Raw genomic sequence first — 27,167 nt, forward strand, 5'->3', positions numbered from 1 at the left:
TGTTTTAGACTTTGTTTCAAAAAGGGTGCTTATACTAATTAAGAGTCTCATTCTGAGCTGACAGCTTGCCAGTTGTTGTTTTTTCAAGTACAAAGGTTTAGGTGCTTTACTAGACCCCTGGACTGTCAGCAGCATCACTGAAGAAAATGACAGAAATGAAGCAGAGAACTGCTCTGAGGAATTGAGTAAGCATCAAGACTCGGGGGAAAAAAAACACACATTTAAAGCGCACTGTTAGATAGTCTGTGTAAGTTGAAACACAGACAGCTGTAGGGTTGTTGTTCAGATGTAGACAGTGAGACACTTCCAATTTCTTGCTCTCCCCTTTTATTTTCAGTGATGTCATGATGATTATGTTAAAACTCATTAATGAAAATGTTCAAAAATGTTTTTGCACAACTATGAAATTTCTGGCAAAGTTTAACAGTTGCACTTTCACATGTGCCGGACTGAACATCTGCCACGTAATAACCAACCACAAAAATAAACATAGTCTCCATTTATTGTGTGAACACGGCAGGCATGCACACCATCAAACTTTGCATTCAGCAGTGATCACAATGTGTTTGACAAGAAAGGCAGACTGAAAATGAACAAGAACCAACACTAAAAATGAGAACAGGGTGTTTCCTTGGGCGCAGTGATGGACAGACACCGGTCGTCTTCAACAGGAGTTGTTGTAAAGTCCCCAGCTGCCTCCTGATGATGCTCCATAGTGTCTCCGATGCAGTGAACCCTCAGTGGATGGCGGAAGAAGAGACCAGCTGCTCCCTTCATATGCTGTCCAGCTTCTTTAACACATATGGCGCTGTAAGCACAGAAAACACGGCTGATTGGCTTCTGTTAAGACGATGAGTGGAGATTTAACAGCACAGCTGAAGCACTGTGTGTACAATTAGAGTGAGTACAGAGACTTTAATTGTACTTTTATCTTCACAGTCTTATACGTACTGTGTACCACTGAACAACGACATGTCTGCATTTTCATACGCTCGCGTTTCCTTCCGTGCATAAACATGCACGAGGTGACCAGACAATGGTCTAAGTACCACTGAGGCACTGTTAAAAACGTCAGTGTTATCAATATTTGGTTAAACGTCAATGTCATCTGCCTGTACTCACTGGCTCTGAGAAGGGCGACGTAAATCAGGAAGTTTCGTAAAGATGAGATGACGTCTTGTCGCATTTTCTTCTTCATCTCCTCCGGGTCCATTTTTGGTGCGAGTCCTTCCAGTTTGAACATTTCTGCTGCGGTTTTACTGGCTCTTGTTCTTCAGTCGTGCCTTTCGTGGTGGACATACACCGTCAGGGAGCATGGATGAAATAATCTAATCCGGAAGTGCGTAAGGCGGAAGTTACGATTACGACGGCGCGCAGGGAGGGACAAACAGCATGAAGACAGCAGAAAATGTATGTGGCACCCTAAATGTAGCGGTCAACAACCGTTTGACTACAGCACCACAAGAAGGTAAGTTTGTAAAGCTTATTCTATTTATTACATTTTGTAATATGTAATGTATGCTTTGTTAAAAATATAAACATCTTCTTTTACTTTTTTAATGTTTAAATTACATTAAATAAAAAAGGTTGCGTGACCAGTTTTCCTTCAATGTACATCATGTAAATGTTGACACTGGGCCTCATAAGACAAGTACCAATGCAGGATCCTTGTCATTTGAGCTGCTATTGTGATTTTGTGATGCAGATTGACAAACAACTTTGTAATCAATTTCCACAAACCAGCTAACATATATTGATTATAGGGCATTTGGGGCAACTGGGGCAGTTCCCCACTTTGCCAGGTGGGTAATTCCATCCTGCTTGTGGGATATTTGTTTTTAGAGTTATGTTGTTTTTTGTTTTTTGTTTTTTTTTGTTTGTTTGTTTTTAATCGAGGTGATAAACTGACACAAGACACAACCAGACTTCAAGGACTTCACAAGGAAGTCACAAGACTTCACCAGGAATAAAATGATAGTTCTTGAAAATAAAAATAAATGTTAAATTTATGACATTTTATAGTCAAACAACCTTTATCAAGATGGACACAGGCACAAAAAAAAAAAAAAGTTGGCTATCAAAAACTGGACCATAAGACCAAACAATCAATATTTAATTTTTTCAGCACACATTAAAACATTATTATTATTATTATTATTATTATTATTATTGGGTGTAACTCAGTGGATTGAACTGACCTTGCGAAGGAGGGGTGGGGGTCCTCCGGGCAGACAGCGGAGGAGGCAGGGAGGAGAGAGAGAGACGAGCAGAGGGAGGGGGCGGGTTGTTTCTGAGCTCAGGGCCGAGGATTAAGCAGAGAGCAGTCCCAGTACGATGACAGCATCCAGCATATAGCCACCCCCCCCACACACACACCACATCACCATCCGGCCCGGGAGGACGCAGCGGATATTTTTGAGGAAAAAAAAATCATTTCCCCCCAATTTCTCCGCATCACTGATCTTTTTGGGGAATAACCCTCCCAGACTCCCGCTCCGTCTGTCTCCTCCACAGACCACGAGGTGAGTTTTCTCGGTATTTCCCGGTGTTATTGTCTGATGAAGGAGCGCCCGGCTGTACGCGGAGGCGCCTGCACCTTGCATCCATTCCTGCCATCCAGGCTGATATTTATCACATCGAAATGAATAATTGAAGCGATGGTCGTTTTCACACCGCCTGCGGGCTTTAGTCGTGTCCCTGTTTGAGGGAGGCGGTGTAGAGATTTAAATCCGATTAAAATTATAAAGGAAGCAACAAAAGACTGACCTTTTTTTTTTCTTTGTTAAGCCTCCTGGTTTGGATGGCATGGCAGCGACCACTGATCAAAGTTAGTGTTTGGTCAGTGTGATGATAAATATTGATCATTGGAAAGGGATTTTTAAAAGCATTAATGAGCGATAAACACGGCCCATGCGTGCGTAGTTTATTCCCACAGCCTAAATTAAGGTGTTGGATAACATAGATTGCTACTATACAGGATTACAGTCAAAATCCTGCTCGTTTTTGCACCGATGAATGGCATTCATTCTACATTTTCGCAAACACATGTCTTATGTAGCTATAGTGGAGATCCATGCTGCCGTATGCGCAGTGAAATCACCGTCACTGGCTCCAGATTGGAAATGAACGGACTAAATCCTGACGGATCGGGGGGGGGGGTGCCAGGAGTCTGGGTAGTAAAACACGCACATTGTGAATGGGCGTAGGCGATGTGCAGCCACTCCGGGACAGTCGCCTCTCCTTTTTCTCCTCTTCCCTCATATCCTTTGGCCGGCAGCAGCCTCTTCCCTGCGCTCTTCCATGCCGTGCCAGGCATGACAAGCGCAACACAACTAGACCGGAACAATGCGTTTTGCTGTTCTGGGGGCCTTCATTTAATGCATGACATGATTTAATATGACCGCTGATCGCGCTTCCATTTAGACGCGTGTAATCCCGCAGCTTGCACTGTGCATAGAGACATCACTTAAGTTAATAACTGAGTGTTTTTAATAGCATCATATGCGGCTGCTTGTCGCCCACAGCTGAGCACACGCGCACGCAGCCACACATCTAATGAATGAATGAATGCCATTTTGCTCCTGTGATGTGCTGCCTGTGTGAAATAGCTGCGGATGCTCGGTGTTTTGCTTTCACTCTCGTGTGCACTCGGTGTGTGTGCATGGCTGTATCCTTCCACTGCTGCAGGCTTTGTGCTATGACTCAGGGATGTATGGTATAACATGTGATGGGAGTTGCCTGCTCCGAGGTCAGTCCGCCAGAGGAGAAACGCGACGGGCAGAACTTGCACATCAGGAAAGACTTGATGCCTGGCTGCATTAGCCTCGATCTGCCCTGCTCACCGCTCCTCTGTCCCACTTACTGCAACCAGCCAGCCAGCCATCCTCTCCCCCTCTCCTCCTCTTTAGTCTTAGCTCCATGTCTCCAGGGCAAACTGTGTTGCTGGGCTGCTGTATGCTGCTCTGGCCCAATGCCTTGACCTGCTGATCATTAAATTAATCAATAGCTGTTCAGGAATGCGATTCATATTGTTGCAGCTACTGGAAGATGTTGATCAATCAATATTGGTCTTTCTCAATGAATGAATTCTATTAATTCATGGGTCAGGGGTTACACTGGATGGATGGACAGTATAGATGGACACTGGAACAAAGGTGGGACTGTAAGTGTGTATTTCTCCATCAAACTGCACCAGTGTTACTCCTGCACAGTAAAAAGCAGACGTGACCTCATTGATGTGACAGCTTCATGGCGATGGCACACTTGACTGGCAGTGGCGCCATAATGTAGGCCAACTCTATTTATGAACAAAGCTATAGTAAAACAGTAAGAGTATGAAAATCATAAAGAAGAAAATCATCAGCTCAGAGTATAACCAGGTGTGTCCTCCTCTATTCTCCGCTGTGATATGAAATATTAAAGTCGTGCCGTGGCTATATGTAAGTATTATTCCAGCAGAGCCCAGAGGCCTGTTGTAGCTGCTGGCTTACTGGCTACCCTCATATTACTTTTACTTAAAGATAAGCCCTCTATTGTGCAGTTTTGAAGGATCACTGAGTTGAAGGAAATTGGCTTCGACAGCAACAGAAGAAGTGAGGCAGACAGTCCTCCAGACTTGTAACGTCTATCATCATCGAACATCCAAAGATCTTCCTCTCTCTCTGTCTGTCTCGCTGTCCGTCTCTCTCCGGAACCATCAGAACCATCGACAGAGATCTGTAAGACAATGCAGCTCACTATTAATCTTCAAAAGGCCCATTATTTAATAGTGCACTGGGGAACTCAAGCCTCGCCAGGTCGCTGATGAAAGGGGAAATGAAATGAGCGGCGCATGGTGAGCCCTGTCTTCATAATGCTAATGGAATGAGCTGACAGGCTGAATGAAAAACAGGAGATGTGATTATGTCTGGAAGACAGGTAACAGAGAAATAACCAGCAAAACACAACAAGCAGCAGCAGCGTTCAGCAGAGTTAAACAAGCCACCAAGCTACTGTGAGACAGTTGACTGTAGTCGTGTTCTTTTTCTATTATTTCTGTGGTGGACATGACAGATTCACTTATTTTAGTGTTTAATTTTAGTACATAGCATGGACCGATGCCACATACCACAGCGCATAAAGCCCAAGCTCTATAAAAACACCCGTCCCTGAACGGCCTTTTATACTAATACCAACAACAGCACAAGAAAACAGTGCAATACAAAACACAGTCAGCCAGTAACAAGACGAAGAGTCTGCAGCCCTGCAGGCACAGCTGGATGCTAACATCAGCGTGCAAACATGCTCACGATGACCTGTCCATCGTTGTAGTTTAGCGTGTTAGCATGCTAACATTTGTCAATTAGCAGTAACTGGAATGTCTTTAGTTCAGATCCAGTTTGATTGTGATGATGTTGTGGAGCACTATGCTGAAAAGGAATTTGTGAAATACTAAAAGAAACTAATTTTATGGCAGTCCATCCGGTGGTTGAGATATTTCAGCCTGGGCGGACTGACTGATTGACTGACAGATCATCCATACAGTCATGCTGCTAGTATGACTAAAGAAACCACAAAACGACTTAAAGAAAAGCACCTGATCGATCAGACCACATGGCAGATCTCTCTTTAAAGAGCAGCTTTAACTCAACTATTACATTTTTTTCAGTCATGATCCATTTCGACTAGTGTGGATCTCCATGTATTGATCCTCTCAACAGAAAAAAAAAAAATCTGTGAAAGGGGGCATATATGAAAGAACACCTGACAGTCACGTGTTTACACATGCTGGTTATTCAGGTGTGAACATGGCAGTGGTGACATCTTACTGGCTTCCTGCCCAAAATCTCTAATAGATTTATTATTGTAGAAGCTTTTTGTGACCATGAAGTTGTACAATAACTCAAATGCCATTAGTGTGAGTGTGCCTGTATTTCGTAACCGTCCTCACCATTTTTATGTTTCTTTAATTTTTGATGGAACTCACAATATAGATCTGAAGTCTGTCCAATAAATGTACATAAGTGTAATGTCCAAAGAGGGTTAACCCTTGACTTGAAAGCACAAGCATACCATCTGTATTTCATTTGTCTGGAGCTTTTCGCAAGACGAAAATGAATCTTTGGACTGTGGAACGTCTGCTCTATTTGTTGTTCCTCACATTTACAACTTGGCATTTGTGAAATCTGAAGCGACCCAGCTGCCTCGCATAAACCTAAATCACTCTCACCTCAAGTCATCCAGATATTCACACACAATATTTTCTGCCAAGTGTGCTGCTGTTGGACTGAATGTTTCCTCTGTGCTCTGTGTCCAACTTTGCTGGCAGCGACTGTGAGCCAAAATGAATTGTCGAGTTGCTGAACCAACCCCTGCTGCTGCTGCGCCTCATGTGATGCAGCTGTGTCCGCTGTGTCATATTTGGCTCTGCGTGTGTGTGTTTTTTTGTTTGTGTGTGTGTGTGTGTGTGTGTGTGTATGTGTGTGTGTGTGTGGGGGGGACAGATTGGGAACAAGATGTCAATAGCAGCCAACTGGTCTTTTCCAAACAAAAGCTGTTGTTCAGTCCGTGAGCAAGGATTCTGCCCTGGTCTCCAATTGTGTAACGCTCCCCTCGCTTATCATATTAAGGTCTGTGAGTTGTGTGTGTGTGTGTGTGTGTGTGTGTAACTGCATTAGCAGAGCAGCCCCAGTGCTGAGTTCAGTCTTAATTTATTAGAGCAAGCAGCTGATTGACAAGATTTTACAGAGAAATTCACGCTGTCAGTCAGATTGTCATATCCATTCGCTTGGATTATCTTATTTGCCGTCCTAATGCAACTTCCCTGGGCCCTGTCCAGGTTGATGTGACCTGCTGTGGCCCAGACTGGCCCGGCAGTGCTAATTGGGCTGTTTTCTCTCCAGCTGGCTGCACAGAAGCTGCTAGTTCAGTCCCACCTCTCCACCCCTGAGGAGAGAGAGAGGAGTACTTCTATGAACTGCATGTGGGCTCATACCAGGCGACAGGAGTGAATGAGTGACTGTTTTGTCTGAGACAGAGAGACATTGTGTGAGAAAACAAGCAGAGAGAGCGTGTGTGTGGGGTGGGGTGGGGGGGCATTGTCTCACAGAAATGAAACACAGACATCGAAGCGGAGGGCTTGAGACAGCCTTCGTTACCTATCAGCACTTTGTACAAATATTCTCAGATTGGTGGAGGGGTGAGGAGGCAAAAGGAGAAAGAGGGGAGAATGAGTGAAAGGCCAGACATGCTGCGAGGCCTGCTGATGAGCTGTGTGTGTGTGAGGGCAGCTTGGGGACTTAAAGGACAGTCAGGATTCACGATTACTATTGATTCAGAACCAGATTAGGAGGAGACTCATCACCAGCTCGCAGACACGCAGGCTTTGCTGGCTCGGATCAAATGAAAATGCTGTCACATCATTAGACAGAGTGAGAAAGCTCTTCATTAAGGACACTGCGCTGTAGCGGAAAAGAAGAGGAATCAAAACAGCATGACAAATGGTATGAACGCTACAGGTCTGCTGTTTTATTTATTTATTTAACGGCCGACAATACATCAATGTCTGCTGCCTGGCTTTGTTTGCTCTCGTTCGGTGGAGAAATGCTGCATTGATCAGCTTTTTTTCTGCACTCAGACTCCCGTACGTCTCACTGTAGATACTTTTGTTCTTCCTTTTCTTCTCCTGCAGTTTTACACTCGCGTTTCTTTGCCTCTGCCCTCTTCACCCTCTTTAAAATTCTCCCCCTTTCCTTCCCCCACCAATATCCTGTCCTTTCTCTCTTTTCTTTGCCTTGACCAATTCCCTTCTCTGCATCCCTTCCCCTTTTCTCAGCCCCTCAGAGCCCCCTCCCCTCTCCCACCCTTCCTAACCCCCCCCCATTATGTCTTTCTTATAACTCTCTCCTCTTCTGTGCTCCGCTCTTCTTGCTGCCTGTGTTGGCAAGGTGGCAGAAGGAGGCGGTCAGAGTCCTAGCTAGCTGCATTAGCCCCATGCATTATTCATGTGCCCTGCAGTCTGTGTGGGTCTAGGTCTTCTGCTGGCTTTTCACTGGGACACATGGGCCTCGTGAAAGAGCTCTGTGTGCAGGACACACGGCCTGATGGAAGAGCTGCACAGATGGGACTACCAATTCCTTGATTTCTGCTCCCTCTCGTAGATGAAAACCCCAGGGAGTGAGAGTTTACCTCACAGATCAACATTCAAGTGCAGAATGAGGCGGTTTCCTTGGACGAGATCAAGAATGTTTATCCAGCGTCTCTCCTAATTCAACAGCCAGACCTTTCACAACAAAGCGTTCCCCAAGTGTGTTTTTCTCCACAAACCAGAGGCAGGCTAAGGTTTCAGCCCTATCTGCCCCGATGTTGATATGAAAGACTTGCCCTCTTTTATTATTGGCCAAGATCTCTGTCTGCCTGGCAGCGTCTCCCGCTCCCCCACATCAGGATTCACAGGCTGTCCTCTTTGCTTTTAGAGCGCGCCCAGTAAGAACTGTTAACTGAACTGGGTGGTATGAAATTTTAATTTAGACAACCAGACGGAGATGGAGTGCCTCGTCTCCGGATCGCCATGTGCTTTTGAGGCTGCAAGAGAAAAAGCAAGAGAGAGAGTGAGAGAGAGAGTGAGAGAGAGTGAGAGAGAGTGAGAGAGAGAGAGAGAGAGAGCGCCTTGGGGACCAGAGGAGGGGCCTCTTGGAGAACCACAACCACAAAACTGGTTTGGACTGACATCTGCTTTGCTCGACGCGTTTGGATATTCACTCTGAAAACATCAACAACTGGAATATACTTCTGTTCCATATAAATAGGTCAGAAATCCAGTGCAGATACGGCTGATACAACTCATTCAGACTTATTAACTGGTTGCTTCACGCTTCGCTCTAATTATAAGCCCGTCGTGTGTTATGCATCTTGTTTATGGGATTTGACAGGTCTCCCTGATAGCGTTGCTCTGCTCTGCACAGGTGGCCGCACCAGATTGGGATTGGCCCTGATGATCACAAGGACCCCCCCTCCACCTCTTTTCAGCCAATCCTGGAGGGCCTGCAGAGCTGATGTCTCAGAGGACGAGAGGGTATTTGTGTTCTGGAGTCCTGAAGAGACAAGCCACATCACGGTGAGTCACACTCTCACAGTCTTTGGTTCAAGTATGGGACATTGTGCTGCTTTCTTAAAATATGCAGGCAAGATCGGAGCTCCTGAATGTCTTGGTATGCTGAGGACAGAATCTTTTTCCGCCTTTTCCAGAAGCTTTCTGTGTTTTATTTTCTAAAAAGAATATTTCATCGTTAAAAAACACAAGTATTTCAAGGGTCAAACCATGGACACTTATGTTCACTCAGCATGTTTGCTCTTACTTCTGCTTAACTATCTGCTTTGCTAAGCTCAGAAAGGTGAACTGTTATTGGAGTGAGGAGAGTAAACCTCTTGATCAAGTGCTCAGGATGTGTGCACGTATCTAAAAAATGTGCGGCTGCTGCCCACAGAGACTGTCATCTGAGACCACTACCTGACTCGGCAAGGACAGTGAGGGTGAGACAGAGGGGGAGAGGAGAAACTAAAAGACAGAAGAGAGAAAGAAGGAGAATGACAGCAAAACACACCACCTGACTCAGCACTGATTGCAGCGCCGCAGCACACACATGCACACCAAAACACCTGCAAACACGCTGCACATTCAACGCAATGCAACGAAGTGTCTCGCAGCAGTCCAAACATGTTTCACGACCTATATGACGCTGACTGACGTGACAGTTTCGCTCAATGATCGAACGCTTCCTCGTGTGCAGATGTCAGCTACCTAGCCTCGCTCATCCACATCAATCTGCCTCAATCCGGATCAGCGGGAGGTGCTGAAGTGACACCCTGACTAGTGTGGACCCGTGCAGGAGGAGGGCCTCTAATCCTCTTAAAGGACAGACCTACACTGCATGCCTTACTACGAGTGAGGGAGGCTAGTCATCACTGGCAATGACCAGCGACCACAGAGATGGGCTGAAATCCTGCCTTTTAGCTGCTGAAAACAAATTAATTTTGTATGCTATCTCATGATTATGACTTTACTAACAGCAGCACTGTTGAACAACCTCTATTGATTGCAGTGCAGTGCGCATTGTTTCCCCATAACTCAGAAGTTAAAGTACAGTGAGGTAATTGTGCTGAAATTACTTTACCCTCCTCATTTATTGGACAAAGGCATGTTTTAAAATCCCTCATACAAGTGTGGCAGATGGCCAGAAAACTGTTGCGTTTCTTCTCAAAAGTTTTGGCTTGCAGAAGACTCCTCTATATTTCAGAGAGCTGATCAAACCAAGCTCTCCGCAGCCAGCTGCTGAAGCCAAGGTACGGATCATTAGGTTTCAGGAGCGCATTCGTCATCGTTAGCCACATTGATCAGGTCTGAGTCGCTATTCTTCCAGTCCCTGCCAAAGTGTCTTTCCCTTTTCTCTGCCTCATGGGGTCAAACAGGCCAATACAGCCGTGAACAGCAGATTAAGTTTATCACAAGACAGCATCAAAACAGCATCTGCCATAAACAAAAACACAAAGGGAACTTGATTCAACGCAATGCTGGAAACAAATGATAGCCTACTTCCAATAATTAAAGACGCACTGAAATCTGCAACACATTCCTGCCCCTCTAAAATCTTTGTAGCTGCTATTTCCAACACAAAAGACACACAAACAAGTACAACCCTTGTGGAGTATATTTTCAGCCATAGATAATAAGCCCTGTCAAGGAATTATCAGAGGCTCTACAAGCTCAATGCCAGCGTATTGATTGGCTGACAGAAACAAACCACAGTTGAGAGAGTCATAAGTCTTGAGATTTGGGCAGGATTCAGTGCTGACCAGCTTTGCCTCTCTGGGGTCCGACTGAGCCTTTCTTCATTTTTCATTATGTCCTGAACGCTCCCCTGTTTAAAAGGCAGGCTAAGCAGAAAGCGCACCGCTGCAGAGCTGTAGCGAATGTGCACATTGTAGCATATTTGTGTTGAACTCTTAGTGAATCCTGTTTTTGTGCGGCGGTGAAGTTGTTGAGGATCGGGTCATTTAAGAAAATGTGTGTGACATGTGTTGTTGTTCATGCTGACTACACCCCACCCCTCTCTTTCTCTCTCTGCCTTTCTTGCTCTCTGGTCACATATCTGATTATTCATCGTATTCAAGGCAGGCTACACTCTCTGAATATAAAACCAGAGCAGAGGAGAGCTCAGCTCCACCGCTGAATGCACAGTCCGACAAGACAGTGCTAAACTCTGAACAGCTTCTTTCCTCCCTCCAAACCCTTTCATCTTCTTTCCCCATCTGTGTTTTGCTTGTTGGGATTATGTCTGTAACTCATATCCGGCTCTCTCTTCGTCTCTTTAGATAAATGGAGGAGAAGGAGCGATGTAGGAGCAGGTCTCCAGCTCGACGGGCCAGTCGGGTGCAGCAGGTGGTGGGAACAATAATACGTCGCACCCGAGAGTCGCTCAGCAGGTACGGAATGAACGAGGGTCAGAGGTCGGGGCAAAGATCCTCTTCAAAGTTCAGGAAATGTTTGTTAAAGTGAAGAGCTGCAATGGAAAACACTCCCTGTCAGGCTGCTCCGTTTTCTGCGTCCCACTTCATTATTTAGACAGTGAATTGTTGAATATTCACACATGAACGTGGGTCGCTGCAGCTGTTCAAGGTGGGCTATCACGAGTGTGTTCTGAGTGGGAAAATGAAGCAGATGTTGGTGGGAAAACACCTGAGAATGCAGAAAATGTTGGCACCACACGGCCAACTGTAGCAGAAAATGCCGACCCCACACAAACCACTGCGTCAGTAACAAATAAAACAACTTATGTAGTAAAAAAAAAAAAACAACAACTAAACAATAGAGTTTGAGACTCAGAGTGGAGAATAACAGCATCATCTAACGTCTGGGCCTGCTGCCAGATTCTGCAGTGGAGACAAAGTGTGGGATGTCTGGTATATATCATTTAAAATGAAAAATGTTTCTCTACAGATGGCTTGTTTTTATCACAAAACATGTCGTTGTCAAACAGAAATGACTCTAAAATGAGATGTAAAAGTGAGAACGAGTGAAGTTGATTTCTTAACCCGGTGTGAACACACAGACGAGATCCCCTCCCCACACACCCACACATTCAGACGCATAACACATAGTTGTGTACATATTCAAAACATGACTGTCCCTCTCTCACACACAAACACACCCCACAGTGAACCACAAATATGCTTTCAAGAGCCCTTCATTCCCTGGCTGAGCGGCTTCTCGTCTTCAGCAGAGGAGGCAGTGCGGAGAGGAAGCCCAGTAAGCTCCCTGTTAGTCATTCTTGGGAAAAATCGTGACAGATCCCCAGATGATAAATCCTAACAATGCTGGTGATCCCCTGACAGCAGCAGCTCCGAGTTTTCACTTATTCTTTGAAACAACTTGACATTTGTGCTGCTTGATGGATGGGCACAATGATGAATTCTAATGACTCTTTCTTCAGCAACAACATAAGCTTCACTTTTTTTAGGGAAATATAGGATAATCAAGGTCTCCTCGGGATGAATTGCAATAACTTGGTTGGTGGTTGATTTCTGGTCAAATACCTGTAAAAACAGTCCCATGTTACAGTCTCAGCTGTAAATTCTGCAAATTCAAGTAGCAATGTCATGGTGAGCTTGTTAGCATATTAGCAGTGCTGTGCCAAAGCATCACAGAGCCACTAACATGACTGTGGACTCCTATTCTTGTCTTTATTGTGTTTTTGTGTCTTAGAGATCAGTCAATTCAATTCAATTATTCAGTATTTATTTTAAAGCAAACCATTTGCAGGTACCAGCCTCTTCAATTGGAGTATTTCCTGCTTTCTTTCTGTTTTGTGTCTCTGTAAACCTGAATTTATCTCTTGATGACCACACAGTCTCCAGTCAGGTAACCTGTTGCCCTGTTTGACCTCCTCAGGGAGCGGTTGCTCGGCGATGGGAGGTCACAGCGCTCCAACAGTCTGTCCAATCAGAACTTCCAGGCCAAGCTGACGCTGCAGATCACCAGGGACCCGGTCCTGGACAGCAGCACTGGACATGGCTTCGCCCTCACCACAAACGCACCCCTGCTGGTCAGGGACATCGCCACAGGTACTTGGGCTGTGTGGTGGTGATGGCGTGTGTCTCTGTGTGTGTATGTGTCATGTTTGTCTGTGTGGATGAGTGCACTTTGTTTTCCTGCTTCCTCTCCAAATGGCCACCTGCTTTATGCAACGGTGCCCTGCCTGCAGCAAGACAGATTTACACTGTCTCTCTCTCTCTCTCTCTCTCTCTCTCTCTCTCTCTGTCTCTCTCTCTCACACACACACACACACACACACACACACACACACACACACACACACACACACGTTGACTCTCTCCTGGCATTCAAACTGCAAGGCACGGTGCCAGAGAAGCTACAGAAACAACAGAGCCACCTGCTCATCCTTTCTAAATTCAATCACTGTTCATTTAGGCAACTTTGATAGGAGAGAGATAGAGAGAGAGGGTGAGAGAGAGAGACAGTGAGAGAGAGAGAGAGATGCTGATCCATTACTTTTATATCTGTTCTGTAAAATAAGCTGATAAATGCCCCGAGGAGGGTCCCACCCTGCCACCAGCTCTGTAATTGCTATCTGCTGCCAAAAAGAGGGAACGAGTGAGAAAGAGAGATTTAATAGACAGAGAAGATGCCAGCAGGAAGACCCAGCAGGGAAATAGACAATGACCAGAGTGCAAAGATGGCCAAAGAGAGCAAAATAATGAGTGTGAAAGTGTGCGGGGTGCAGGGAGGGGAGGGGGGTAGGTGACGCCTTTGGGTGTGGGAGGAGTCAGCGAGGTCCTGGCAGTGAGGAGGTGAATGTGAGAGGAAAGTGCTGGATGAGGAAGAAGGACAGAAAAGGAAAGAGAAGGGAGGGAGGGAACTTAAAAAAAACCACAAAGATCAGGATATTGGCAGAGCTGACATGAAAGCTTGACGGGGTTGAGGGGGGTGGGGTTGGCTTGTTTGGCAAGAGAAAGAGAAAGAGAAAAGAGAGAGAATATGTGCAAGTGTGGCCTATCTGTGCTGTGTGTGTATGCTGTGTGTGTGTTTATCTGCGTGTGAGCTTGCACAGCAGTGTGGGATACTGTCAGTGGGTCAGAAATTAGGGACAATCGAGGCTTTGCCAGGCAGACGGGGTGTGTGACATGGGCGTTTGTGTTTACCCATGCGCACACTTAGTATGTTTATGTATGCATGTGTTTGTGTGTGTGTGTTTTGAGTGTGTGTTTGAGTGTGTTAGAGTTCGCTGAAACTGCTGTGCCTCAGTCGTGCTCTCTTGCCTGAAGATAAATGAGTATAAATAACTAGAGAAAGCAGAGCAGAGCCGAGCTGGATGAGACCCAGAATAACTGTAACCCCTCACATCCTGGAGAGCTCAGCTGAACACTGTTGAGTCAGCCATGTTGAATAACCATATGTGTCATTTTGTGTGTGTGTGTGTGTGCGTGTGCGTGTGCGTGTGCGTGTGCGTGTGCGTGTGCGTGTGCCTGTTTGTGGGTGTATCTCCCTTTATCTGAACTGAAAGTGCAAGCCCACGTGTGCAGCTGGGTTTTTGTTTTATGCAAGTGCTCACTGTTTTCATTGTGTGTGTGTGTGTGTGTGTGTGTGTTCCTGTGTGCAGGGAGTCCTGCAGATGGGATACTGTTCCCAGGGGACCAGGTGCTGCAGATCAATGATACAGTGCTGGAGGATTTGAGCAATGAGCAGGTGGAAAACATCTTAAGGTGAGAAGATGCCATCTATCTATCTATCTATCTATCTATCTATCTATCTATCTATCTATCTATCGTATTGATCTTATGGCATCTTTATGGGCGTGAACATATAGTACGGAAGACATAAATATCAAAAAAATTTGCTATTACTATATAAAACTGGTGACATGACAGCTCTGTATGTAAAATGAATATATTCAACTAGTTTATCTTAATGAATAATGTTATTTGTGTTGTTAGTTTGTTAAAAGAAATTCTTAGGACCAATATCTATCTAGACCAGCTTCATATTACCAGCGTGTCTAGTCCGTCCACTGACTAAATGCTCATATTTGTGTGCTGGAGCATCTGTGGATGATTCATGTATGAGGATGTTTGTGTGTGTGTGTGTGTGTGTGTGTGTGTGTGTGTGTGTGTGTGAAAGATTTAGCAAGTTAAGAGCAAAGGTCAGAAGAGATAGTGCTTACTTGACAGCAGGACAGAACGATAATGATCTTGTGCGTGTATGTGTGTGTGTGTGTGTGTGTGTGTTCTCCACCCAGGGACTTGGAGGATTGTATCACTGTGACTATTCTGCGGCACATGACAGTGAGTACAAAGAAGACATTGATCACACACACACACACACACACACACACACACACCCACACACACATTTACAAGTCATTACACCACCCTTCATTTACAGTAGATATAAGCTCTCTGTGTGTGCATGTTCTGACCAGACTTCATGGCCTCACAGTGCCCTCAGATTGTGATGTGCAAACTTTCACACGTGTGTGGCGACTGTTTGATTACGGCTGTGGCAGTTTCAGCGTCTGAGTTTGTTCATCTCAGAATGAATTGTGTCATCGCACTGGCTTGAGCTCCACAAGTGTGAGCCTCTTAGTCCACGGTCCAGCCCTCGCGTAATGGACCTGGCGTGTGTCTTTGCGTTGCAGAATCCCAAGTCATCCATCATGTCGGCAGAGAAGAGAGCTCGTCTGAGGAGTAATCCAGTTAAAGTGCGCTTTGCAGAGGAGGTGGTGGTCAACGGGCACACTCAGGTGGGAATGAAGGCTGTTGTGAGTCACTGGTGAATGACTCATTTCTGGTTCATTGCTCACATTTCTGATGAGCCTTTATTTAGTCATATTTTCTCAGCTGCCATGCGTCCTTCTTCTATTTTAATCCGTCGTCCTTTCTTATTGATTCCAGTCTAACCACAATGATATCTCTCACTTCCCTCCATCAGGGAAACTCTCTTCTCTTCCTGCCCAATGTCCTGAAAGTCTATCTAGAGAACGGACAGACGAAGGCCTTCAAGTTTGACAACAGTACCACAGTCAAAGTATGTATTAAGCACACAGGAAATTTCACTAACAATAATAACTTTGTAGTAGAATGTTTAGACGGGTGCATATTGATAAAGGAAGGCCAAAATGTGAACCTTTGAAGGACCTTGACTGCTGCACTAGTGGGTCACTTTTGATGAATCTGGAATGCCGGATGGGTAATTGGATGATGCATCTTTTAACTGGCTGGCCCAAGAGGTGGCAGCATCATTCTTGGGTGGCTGACATGTTTGTCAATACCAGTGTGCTCTATGAAATCCAATGAGGAGACAGTTGACAAAACCTATACCAAGCTGACAACACCTATCTTAATAGCAATAAACAAGCATTACATTACATTATAAAGTAGAGATATAAATCATTTTACTTGCCATTTTATTTAATGTAAATTCCTAAATTTTACTATATCTGATACACTGCCTACATTATTTTCCTCAAAGATCCATCTCCGGCCCCCTCAGTTTCTCATAAGTATTATGAGACCAAAGAGTGGATCTACTGTAGAAAGAAAGAATACAGCATAGAATGAAAGACTTCCTTGAAAGAAGTGGGTGTTTTTTGCAATTAAGCATACCACAAATTATGGTGTGATCGCCTCAAGGGTGTCAGAGTGTGGGTAGGCTGTTCTTAGCTGTTCTTAACAGTGGAATAATACAAAAAAAAAATTATATAATACACTTTCTGGAGCAGGAAGCTATGAAACATTTAGAAGTGAGGAGAAGTGAGGGTGCAGTGATTCAGAGCCATGTTACAGTGAGAATCATTTGATAGGAGGGCAGATGACATCTCTCAGTCCAGCTGTGGATGTGCTGTCTGAGAGACGTACTGTATACAATCATCAGAACGAGAGAGGAGGTAGATCACTGGGTCAGTGTTTGCAGGTTTTCTATTTGTATTTCAGTTTGTATTCGCAGGCTACGGGAAACTGAGAGGGGAATCAGATTTGACCATCTGCCATCAGCAGACAGGGATGAAGCATGTTTGTCTAAGGGGGTCTCAACTGTTGGTTTTTCACCATTCCAGGACATTGTTTTGACTCTGAAGGATAAACTGTCCATCCGGGCCATCGAGTACTTTGCCCTGGTGTTAGAGCAACAGTACAGCATCACCAAGCTACTGCTACTGCACGAAGATGAGCTCATACAGAAGGTGAAGGAAACAATGGATGCACAAATCCACACGCAAACATACAGAGGTTGCGGATTGGCTGTTTGCATAGTTTACTTTCATGTAACTTTCAAGCATAACTGTTACAGCAGACCTACTGACAAGAGGGCAAAACCCAGTTAAGACTAGATGCAGTGCTGTTGGCTTTATTTTTAGAGCTTACGCACATCTGCCTCCATTTTTTGTCTTCACCAGGTGGTGCAGAAAAAAGACTCCCATGACTACAGATGTCTGTTCAGGGTGTGTTTCACCCCCAGAGACCCCACGGACCTGCTGCAGGATGATCCCTCCGCCTTTGAGTACCTCTTTTTACAGGTCAGAAAAGGAAATTTTCTCATCTGTTACTTGTCTCTGTGTCTCCTTTTGTGAGAATTTGTGTTCTGTCTCAATTAGAAGATGTCCCTTTCTTTTAATTTACATTTGCAAAACAAGTTTAAATGTTCATGCAGTAGTTCCCAACCAATCCAATGTTTTCAATACATGTGGAATGATCTGGACACTTGCTCTAGTGTGCTCTAAACCTGCTCTACAAACATTACAAAAATAGAAATGTTGGGAGTGCCACTTATGTCATGTTGATTTATTGTTCTGTGAGGAGTCTTTGCCTCCTTCTGAGTTTGTTTTTGTTGTGTAAATGGCAGTTTTGGTTTCCCCAGTGTTGGTTTACTTAAAAAGATGCTCACGAGCTGCGTGTTTTGCAATCTCTGACATAATGTATAATCATCTATTATACAAGCAAATATAAAAATATAATGCTTTTTGCTATATATTGCCATGCTTACTGTAAGGCACGTGTATTTGTAAAGTCTGTATGCCTTATGCTGTGATTGTGTGTTTCCAGAGTGTTGGGGATGTGCTGCAGGAGCGTTTTGCAGTAGAAATGAAGTGTAACACTGCACTCCGCCTGGCTGCCCTGCACATGCACGAGAGACTAGATAGTTGTGGACAGACCAGGACCTCTATTAAGAGTATTACGTGAGTCATATGTGTTTGTGTGTGCGGGTCACACAGCTTGCTCTTCTGCTGCAATCATTGTTATGTGTGTGGGTGCACGCTCAGTGCCTAATCTATTAATGTGATTGGAAAATGTTTTTGCGTGTGTGCTTCTCTTCTGTCTTTCTGTGTCTGTGTCTTTTTCCTTTACAATTAAAAGCTACAAGTGCACAATAACAAGCGCAGATCCATTTCCCAAAAGACCATCTCACTGACTCACTAGTCCTAGCTTAATATGGTCGTATACATTGTACGTCATTGCAGTCATAAATATGCTGTGTTTGCAGAGGCAGGCTTTTTTTCCACCTCAAATTAAAGTGATGATGCAGCCATGGTTACAGTTACACTGAAGTGGCATCCAGTTACAATATGGATGTTAGTAACATCTAGTGGTAGATGTGGGGAAAAAACAACAGCAGTTATGTCTTTTGTTTTTAATTTTTAGTTTGCTTGCACTGTATTTGGTTATAATGCACAAATTTCTATGTCACTTACTGCTAGGTTGGTTATTCAGAAATGAGGTCAGAGACTGAATAATTACAACAATATGTACGCAAGTCACTACGTTACTAGAGTGTCCATATCCCCAACAAGTACACACTGAGTTGGTGAGCTAGATGTGCAGAAATGCTAATGTTAGCCTCACGGTCACCTTTAAAGATTCATTTGTGTATTTCAGTTGTGTAGTATCTGACGAATGGCTAGAAAGACATGGTACAATTAGAGTACACTCATTTTTTTAGTGTCTGTAGAGTCTGTACCTTTGAGCCAGCATTTGCTACACTACGTCAAAAACAGAAGCTAGCTAGCTTATGAGGCTAGCATTAGCTACATCATTCTGAGTTTCTTACCTGCCCAACAACTCCTCATTGGTTGTGACTTTTTCCCAGGCTTCCTCCACCTTAGGAATGCTGCACCAATATTTACTTGGTTTTGGGGAATCTAAATCAAGTGTTTAGCGCATGTGGATGTAGTTCTTGTAGATGAAGTTCTTCTTTTCTTTTCATTCTTCTGTGTGTGGTGATGACAGGAAGGAGTTTGGCCTTGACAGCTTCATCTCTCCCACGCTGCTGGGCAACATGAGGGAGAAGGACCTGAGGAAAGCCATCAGCTATCACCTGAAAAAGATTCAGTCCCTGCTCGAGCCACGCCAGAAGGTAAAGACAGCCTGATGAAAGAGTGGAAGGAAGTATTGAGAGGCATGAAGAGATAGATAGTGACAGTTTAGTAGTGGCTCTAGGGTACTTTTTAGCTGACACTTACAGTGAATTCTAATCTCCATGAGTTATATGGAATGACAGGAGATTGGGAGGCATTGGGTGGGAGGTGGGTGGAGGGCAATTAAAAAGGAAGGTCTGGGGCTTGAAGTGTTCCTGGGACTATGAGTGGAGCATATTCGGAGAGCATTGCTTTGGTCAGTGAGTCAACCAGGACATGTCTTGTCTGCATGTCTCATCCTTTCTCTTCTCTCTTCTCCCACTGTGGTGTTGTAGGTAATATCTGCTACTCAGGCTCGGTTGGCCTACCTCACACAGCTGGGAGAGCTCATCTCATACGGGGGACGATCATACACAGCTACAATGATGGTAAGGCTTAGGAACCTGATGGTAGCCTGGTGTGTCCATTTGCTAAAGCATATACAACATAACCAATTCAAACAATTCAAATTCAATCTTGAACCATTGCGACGTGTAATTACTCAGCACACTAATCAATGTCCTTTTCCTTTTCTATTCTGATGTATGGTTTCTCACTCTTGCCTACACTCAGCTTCAGGACAGGGAAGTGCTGGTCAGTCTGCTGGTGGGGGCCAAGTATGGGATGAGTCAGGTTATCAACCACAAGCTCAACGTGATTTCTACACTGGTGGAGTTCAGCAGCATCAGCCGAGTGGAGTTGCTATCAGAATCAGACAAAGTCAGCCTACTACGCATCTCACTTCACGACATGAAGGTATGGAAGACATAGGATTTATATACATGGTCATCGAGGTACTGGGCTCTATTATTCAGAAACGTGGAGGCACTTATACACTGACACAGAAAAATGGATATTCACTCACCACAACACATTTTAACCAAAGCTCATGCTAGAGTAAATATAGGTCAGGCATTTCTCCTCCAATACACAAACAGTATACAACCTAAGGGGATGTGTGGGAGCTATATAAAGCTAATTCACTGGACTCAAAGGTGACACTCTCTCCCTCTTTCTCCTGCTCCATTGCCTTTTTTCCCTTACCCTTTGGCTTTGATCACTACCACTTTACCTTATCTTCTGCTATGCCCTCCCCCTCTCAGCCATTTGCCTTATTGATGGACTCTCTGGCAGCCAAAGACTTAGGGTGTCTGCTGGGAGGCTACTACAAACTCCTGGTGGATCCCAATGTCAGTGTCTTCCGTCTGGGGCGCCCAAAAGTGAGGGTGCACCGGATTCCTGCTGAAGAAGGTGTGTGTGGGAGGTTCGCCGTAATAGAGGGCGTGTGCTATGAATCCCTATCAAGTGAGCAAAAATTGTTTCACTTAAAATAATCACTTTCTGGCTTTGGCCTTTTGATAGACATTATTTCACATCCCATGTTGATGTATGACCAACCAGTACGGGTACGGATAGAAAGCCAGTCATGTTATACCAACATAATTAAAATATTATTCTGTTTTAAAAATGGACTAACAAACTGTTTTGCGATACTTGTCTGGTGTTTGTGTATTTTCCTGGTGTTATTAGGTTATGTGTCTCGCTGCTGTAGTGACTCAGATGACTCAACAGATGAGGATGACCCAATGGATTCTCAGACTTACAAACGTCCAGACCCAGCAAGTCAGGACTGGGAGGAGAGGAGGAGAGAAGAGGAAGAAAAGAGGAGAGAGGAAGAAAGAAGAGAGAGAGAGGAGCACAAAGGCAAACAGGAAGTAAAGATAATAGTGACAACAGAAGGTAAGGAAAATGAGAGTGAAGAGGAAGGAGGAGCAACAGGAAGTGGTTTACGCAAATTTAGTATTATGGATGAAGAAATGAACCAGGAGACCACCTGGTACCACACTGACCCACGGGTCACCAGCAGCTTCTCCAGCTTGTCTAGTGGCTCTTTGAGTGCTGCCCTGGAGGACAGCAGTGCTGCAGCAAAAGCCCCATCTCGTCTGGATGCACGCCGTGGGCCACGCACAAGTGAGGATCTACCAAGCTTGGACGTTCACCACCCCTACCTCCTGGAGCCAAAACGCCACCAAGGGCCCTTGCGACCCACCAACCTCAATTACCGTAGCAATGACAATGCTTGCCTTTGCTTTGCTGAGCTCTCTAAGGCTGATTTCCTGCCTAGCCCACCTGAGGCTACTAGTGATGATGACAATGATGATGATGATGAGGAGGAGGAAGAGCAAGGAATGGAGGAACTCAGACGCATTTCTAAGATCCCTAGTTCCAGAGATTTGAGAATGATTGATAGCATGCCCTTTGAAAGATCACCCATTAAAAGAAAGAAAAAGATCCCTCCCAAAGTCCCATTAAGGACAAGCTCAATTCCTGGGCTCAAAGTAGGACAGACTGAGCAGCGCCTCTCCAAGGATGAAGAGGGTCTATTCCTGACACCTTCACCCAACCCCAAGCCAGCTCTGCTTGTCAAAGAGACTGCCTCGGAGTCTGAGGATGAATTTTTTGATGCACAGGAGAGATTTACTCCCCCAGTTCCTGATCTATCAGGTTTGTTTACAGCATGTTTGTATGACTTTGCAGATGAATAAGACAATTTGTCTTTGTCATGTTTTTGTGGTAGCACTTTGTCTATGTTGGCATGTTTGGTTGTTGGCAACAAGTGACATTACTGAGACATTAATGTGATTAGAGGAGGTGGGGGAAGATATGTGTCAATCTAATGCCTTTCTTTTGATTTGTCTGTTTCTCACAGACGCTGAGCTGGCTGATCGGCGCAATGCTAATCGGTTGAGTGGAACCTGGAATGATCTTCAAGGTCTCCCAGGGAAAGAGCCATCCTCCCCTCTTGCCAATAAAGCCCAGTTCTCTAAAATCAAGAAGGAAGTGGAGAAAAGCCCCACAGATAAACTAACCAACCAACAGCCCAGCCCACCAAAGCCATCTCAGAAACCTGAAGTTAAGGTCAAACCACCATTGGCACCTAAGCCCCAGCTGCCTCCCAAACCTAAGATCATTCCTCCCAAATCCCCCCAGCATACGAGATCATATGCGCACTGCAATGGGGATGCCTCTGGACGTCTGTCCTCTGAACTCCTCGAAATGGAGCCAGACACCATGGAATTCAAGTCTGTCACATCTGGGGCAGGTGGACTCCCTCTGTCATCACCCCTGATCACAGCAGTGCGCTACAGGAAGCAACCACTACCCATTACAACACCACAAACCGATGAAAAGACAAAGAGGCCAGAACACAGCCCAAAACATATTAAAGACATGATGCACGAGAATGGAAGGCATGTTGTTTCCAATGACAAAGCATACATTCCTATTGAAAAAGAAACTCCCGAAGTTGAGGGGGAAAGCAATGGGACTGCCCTATCCACAAAAAAACCACCAAACCTACCCCCTATCCCTCGCTCTAATTCAGGTTCAAAGCTAGCCATTCCCCCTCCAGTACCCCCCAAACCCACTTCTCCCACAAATTTACATCCCTTATCACTACCTGCTAGCTCTCCTGTTTCTCCAACTGATCCAAGCAAAGGGATCTTTAAGGACAGCGTCAGTCCACCAAATGGAATCCATCCTTGGAGCAGCCGCAATGGCAGTGTCCAGTCAGGACCCAGAAGGGTATCTCTAAGTCATGAAAGCCTGTCACCCAAAAATACAGATGCACCTCTCACTCTAACCACGTCCCTCACCTCAACCAACTCTAAAGGTGTTGGGTGCCTAGAAAGTAGAGAACCTGGAAGATCTGGATCAGGATCAGACCTGAGGACAAGCTCCTCCAGCCTAGGAGGCAGACTACCGGCTTCTGCCCTGAGGGGGAAGATTCAGGCTCTGCCTTGGTACATGACCCGTTCCCAGGAGATTTTGGGGACTCTAGACTATCCCTCAAGTAGCTCCATCAATGGAGATACATCTGGATTCGGCTCCGGTTTGTCTGTAGCCAGTGGTTTGTCAGACTTAAACAAGACCCCTGTCAAGGAAAAAGAGACTGTAACTTTAAAACCGGGAGGAAAAGGGAACATTTTGGAGGATGGAGCTGAGGTTGTCATAGCCACCATCAAAGAGGCCCAAGAAGTGAGCTCACACTTGAAAAAGACAGATGAGACAAATGGATCCCACCCTAATCTGAGTTTTAAAGAGAATAATGCACACCGTGGAAGTGTTTCATCAGAGCAGCCCCAGTCACGGTCCCATTCAGCAGTGGGGTTGGGAGGTGTGTCCAGCATGCAAATTGGAGGTGAGTCACCAACCTCCTCACTCGCAGATAGTACTCCTCCACAGCAGCACCGGGAGGCTTGTGGCTGCCGCACTGTTTACGCCAACTGTTTCAGTGGAGACACTGAGGATGGTGTAAGCTTTGACGAGGAGCTTACCATTTATGAGTTCTCCCGTCGCACACGCCCCAAACCTGCCCGACCTGCACCTGTCTCTTCTCCTACAACACCCTCTTCAAACCCCAATATTCTGTCGCTGCTTAGGGACAACCCACGCCCCCTCTCTACATTCTCCACAGCCTCCTCTGAACTCAGTCCCTTAGTTTCACGTCCAGTTTCGCCCACAACCTCCCTTGGTTGTCCACTTCGTTCACTTACCAACAAGAATTATGGTGGGCTCAAAGGAGGTTTTGCCTCCCTGCGTCATGATATAGACCAACTTCTGCTGGTCTTAGAGAGGGGAGCACTTGAACAAAACCAACAAACATCATGTCAAGACTCAAAGCTGGGTGTCACAGGCATAAAAGTAGAGCCAGACCTAAATCATAATGGAAATGAAGACAGCACTATGCCAGCACCCAGCCCAAATTGTACTGGGACAAGCACTGCTGCCATGACAGAGGCTGAAAGAAGTCTTCTTCAGACAGAGGCTCGACGATTGGCATCTGGGTGTCAGCGGGCCACACGTGTAGGCTGGGCTCCTGATGAAGCCCTACGCTCTTTGTCTAACAGCTTCAGTGCCCTGGTTCAGTTGTCAGCAGCCTGTCTGCGAACAAACACCTGCCCTGGTTGTGACATCTGCCATAATGTGAGTCTGGTCGGCAGGGATAAGGATGATGACGATCAGGAACCCATGGACAAGCTTAAGGAGATAGTGGGTCTGTACAGGGAGTTTGTTGGGGCTGTTGAGACAGCTGGAACTGGTGCTGGGGTTGGGGGTAAGAATCTGGGCCTCAATGGGTCTGGGCAGGGTCAGGGGGAGAGTGATGGGGTAAGGCTTCTTGCCAAGCGCTGCACTGTGCTCATCTCCTCTGTATTCGCACTCACTCAGCTCTTCCGGACACGCACACTAGACACCTCGGACACACCTGGACACGTACCTCTCAACTTTTGACCTGCGAACTTTTACCCACTAATAACCCACTGACTCAAGAGGTGAGACAAGAGCAAACAGCACAGAGCGATCTGGTGTGTAACCCCTGTGTTCTTGTACAGTAAGTGCCATGCACACCACAGCACACAAACATTAACCCACATTACACATACCCACATGGAAATCACATACACCAAACAAAACCCTAAACAAGGAGAGGAAACTTCAATGCTTGGCCTCTTGTTGGACGCATATGGACTATGCATTTGTACATATGAATTTTATAATTATCTTACAGTTCTCTTATTTTATGATACAATGTGTATGTATGTAAGGATGGATTACCCATGTATGTATTTATGTATTTATTTTTACAATATTTGCACCATGGCCTGTGATGTGCAGGTCTCTGGTAGAAAAAAAAAAACATGGATGTCACTGGAATTTTTATTTTTCCTTCTCTTTGAGACAGTATTATGTTATCTTTTGCTGCTTTGAAGATTTCTCCACTCCACAAGGTGTAATCTGTAAATTGTCATTTTTCAAGTTGAGTATAACAGTACATTTTACTGACAAAATACAGAAAATATCCTTTACCACACTTGCAAAATACAGTTATCAACAGATTTGTTTTATATGTGCAGGGTTTGCACCTTTTTAAGGATTTAGTTTTTCAAGATTACAGCCACATATAAATGGGATACAAAACTATACCATTACAAAGCAGGGAGAGCACTTTTGACTGTTACAGATTGCACCTTTTTATGAGACACATACCCTTGTGTAAAGTGTTTTTTCTACCCTTCCCCAGTCCTAACTGACTTTGAGTGAATGCTTCTTGGAAAAACTCCCATTACCCAAATGTATGCAGTATTATAACATTAATCTAGTTTTCATCCAAAGGACATTACATAGACAGTATATTTTCTTGGAATGTGTGGATGAGGCCCAGGGAGCAAAACAGGGGACCTTATTTATGTAGTTTAAAAAAAAAAAGTTTTTGACTCGGCACAAGGGTGACTGTTAAACTATGTCCAGATGTAGCAAAGATCCAAAGTCTTAAAACACTGAGCCACAACTGTTCCCCACTACGGTTTCCTCTTTGGGCACACCACTTTATTAATATCATACTGACTGAAAGACGGACTGACTGCTGTACGCTGGGGTCAGAAGTGTAGATATACATTTATATCTTTGTGTCCTATTCTGTCTCTACCTTAGTTTATGGCTATGCAAACATAAACTCCCCAACCCCCACATACTGTATTCTTGTTTTTTGTGCTAACATTAAAAAACGACAATAGCTGCATTATGTTTGTCTGAATATAATGGGTGCTTTCTTTGTCTGGAATGTTGGCCTTTGTCTTGTTTTGGGAAAACTTAACTGCATTATGGATTGCAACATTCTGCAAGGTTGCATGGCATTAGCATTTTTGTCAATATAAAGACTCCTGTCTATACTGATGTCTGTGAATTGTCAGTAAAAGGATTACATTGCTCGATCAGTTTGCTGATGTACAGTGTTCACTAATAAGCTCGTCCATATCACATGATGCCAACTCATTAAATGAGCCATCCAATTCAGAGGATTTACTTGAGCCACCTGCGTTGACAAAAAGGTAGTTAAGCCAAATCAGTCAGCAGTTGCTTATACAAATATGATAAGGGGGGATTAGCTGAGACAAAGACTGCTTCAGTGTTCAGAGGGAGCTGATGAGGAGATAAGTAGTGCATTTAATCTTCCACATAGATGACTGAGGGAAATTTTGTCAGGGTGGCCATTCTTAAAACAAATAAGAAAGCAGATCTTGCGAGATTTCAGAGCTTCCAGTTGCCATGGAGGTAATATCCGGTAGCAGTGTCCATTACAGCACTAACATCTAACATCAAGACATAGTGTATGCCTCAGGAGCATCTCTAGTTGTTCACCAAGAAGGCCCGAACAGGGAAGAGTGCCTGTGTCACCTATTTGTTTCGTTTTGTTATGGAAAAATTGTACCAACAGCATTTCGTTTTCACAGAGGACATTGTGTTTCTACATGAGCAGTCACGTTTCCATACCCACATACAATGAAGTCGATGTACCAAGAAATGTATTGTCTGGGAATAAATTACACATTGAACTAAACTATGTTCAACATCTGGGTGTTTGGGTTTTGTCTACAGACCAGTTATTAACCCATTTCATGTACCAACTTCCAGCTCACATAAGCTAAATAATAAAATATTGCGTCATTTGAACATTTAAAAAAATCTCTGAGAGAATGAAGCTTTGGAGATATACTGAACCTCAGCAGTCTAAATAGCTTCTCTATTTGTTCCATCACTGCACTACTAATACTGTTAATGAGGATTAGTGCCGGATTTCTCTCTCAGCACTTCGTGTACTTCCACGAAGGCAATGTTTATCAATTCATCTAACACCAAGACCTCCTTTCTCTCTTTTCTCTTTCATTT

The 27,167-nt window shown here is 44.7% G+C and overlaps 2 protein-coding genes across 4 annotated transcripts; one reads left to right on the plus strand and one right to left on the minus strand.

Annotated features, from left to right (window-relative positions):
- Positions 1-628: 628 nt before the first annotated feature.
- Positions 629-1,328, minus strand: tomm5 (translocase of outer mitochondrial membrane 5 homolog (yeast)). The gene is made up of 2 exons (XM_076738419.1): positions 1,123-1,328; positions 629-808 (listed from the first exon to the last, which is right to left on the minus strand). The coding sequence occupies exons 1-2, from the start codon at positions 1,241-1,243 to the stop codon at positions 774-776; spliced, it is 156 nt and encodes a 51-aa protein (XP_076594534.1). The 5' UTR covers positions 1,244-1,328; the 3' UTR covers positions 629-773.
- A 60-nt stretch (positions 1,329-1,388) lies between these two features.
- frmpd1b (FERM and PDZ domain containing 1b) lies at positions 1,389-26,838 on the plus strand. 3 transcript variants are annotated; one of them, XM_076738417.1, is made up of 17 exons: positions 1,389-1,468; positions 8,943-9,094; positions 11,350-11,460; positions 12,926-13,098; positions 14,655-14,757; positions 15,291-15,336; positions 15,690-15,794; positions 15,983-16,078; positions 17,106-17,231; positions 17,445-17,564; positions 18,091-18,224; positions 19,273-19,399; positions 19,736-19,828; positions 20,013-20,195; positions 20,543-20,744; positions 20,970-21,944; positions 22,150-26,838. In XM_076738417.1, the coding sequence occupies exons 3-17, from the start codon at positions 11,354-11,356 to the stop codon at positions 24,729-24,731; spliced, it is 5,172 nt and encodes a 1,723-aa protein (XP_076594532.1). In that variant the 5' UTR covers positions 1,389-1,468; positions 8,943-9,094; positions 11,350-11,353; the 3' UTR covers positions 24,732-26,838. The 3 variants fall into 3 exon arrangements, with proteins under 3 accessions (XP_076594532.1, XP_076594531.1, XP_076594533.1); XM_076738416.1 differs by lacking the exon at positions 1,389-1,468 and adding an exon at positions 2,256-2,522; XM_076738418.1 differs by lacking the exon at positions 1,389-1,468 and adding an exon at positions 2,276-2,522 and having other exon boundaries at positions 20,543-20,690.
- Positions 26,839-27,167: the final 329 nt, after the last annotated feature.

Source organism: Chaetodon auriga, chromosome 9, assembly GCF_051107435.1.
Source record: "Chaetodon auriga isolate fChaAug3 chromosome 9, fChaAug3.hap1, whole genome shotgun sequence".
Taxonomy (NCBI): domain Eukaryota; kingdom Metazoa; phylum Chordata; class Actinopteri; order Chaetodontiformes; family Chaetodontidae; genus Chaetodon; species Chaetodon auriga.

Bases quoted from the DNA above. Each gene is read 5' to 3' on its own strand.
- tomm5 (XM_076738419.1), bottom strand. From the start codon at position 1,243: ATGTTCAAACTGGAAGGACTCGCACCAAAAATGGACCCGGAGGAGATG. The intron at 809-1,122 runs GTGAGTACAGGC...CTGTGCTTACAG, and splicing joins CGTCGCCCTTCTCAGAGCCA to CGCCATATGTGTTAAAGAAG.
- frmpd1b (XM_076738417.1), top strand. From the start codon at position 11,354: ATGGAGGAGAAGGAGCGATGTAGGAGCAGGTCTCCAGCTCGACGGGCC. The intron at 16,079-17,105 runs GTATGTATTAAG...TCACCATTCCAG, and splicing joins ACAACAGTACCACAGTCAAA to GACATTGTTTTGACTCTGAA. The intron at 17,565-18,090 runs GTCAGAAAAGGA...GTGTGTTTCCAG, and splicing joins TTGAGTACCTCTTTTTACAG to AGTGTTGGGGATGTGCTGCA.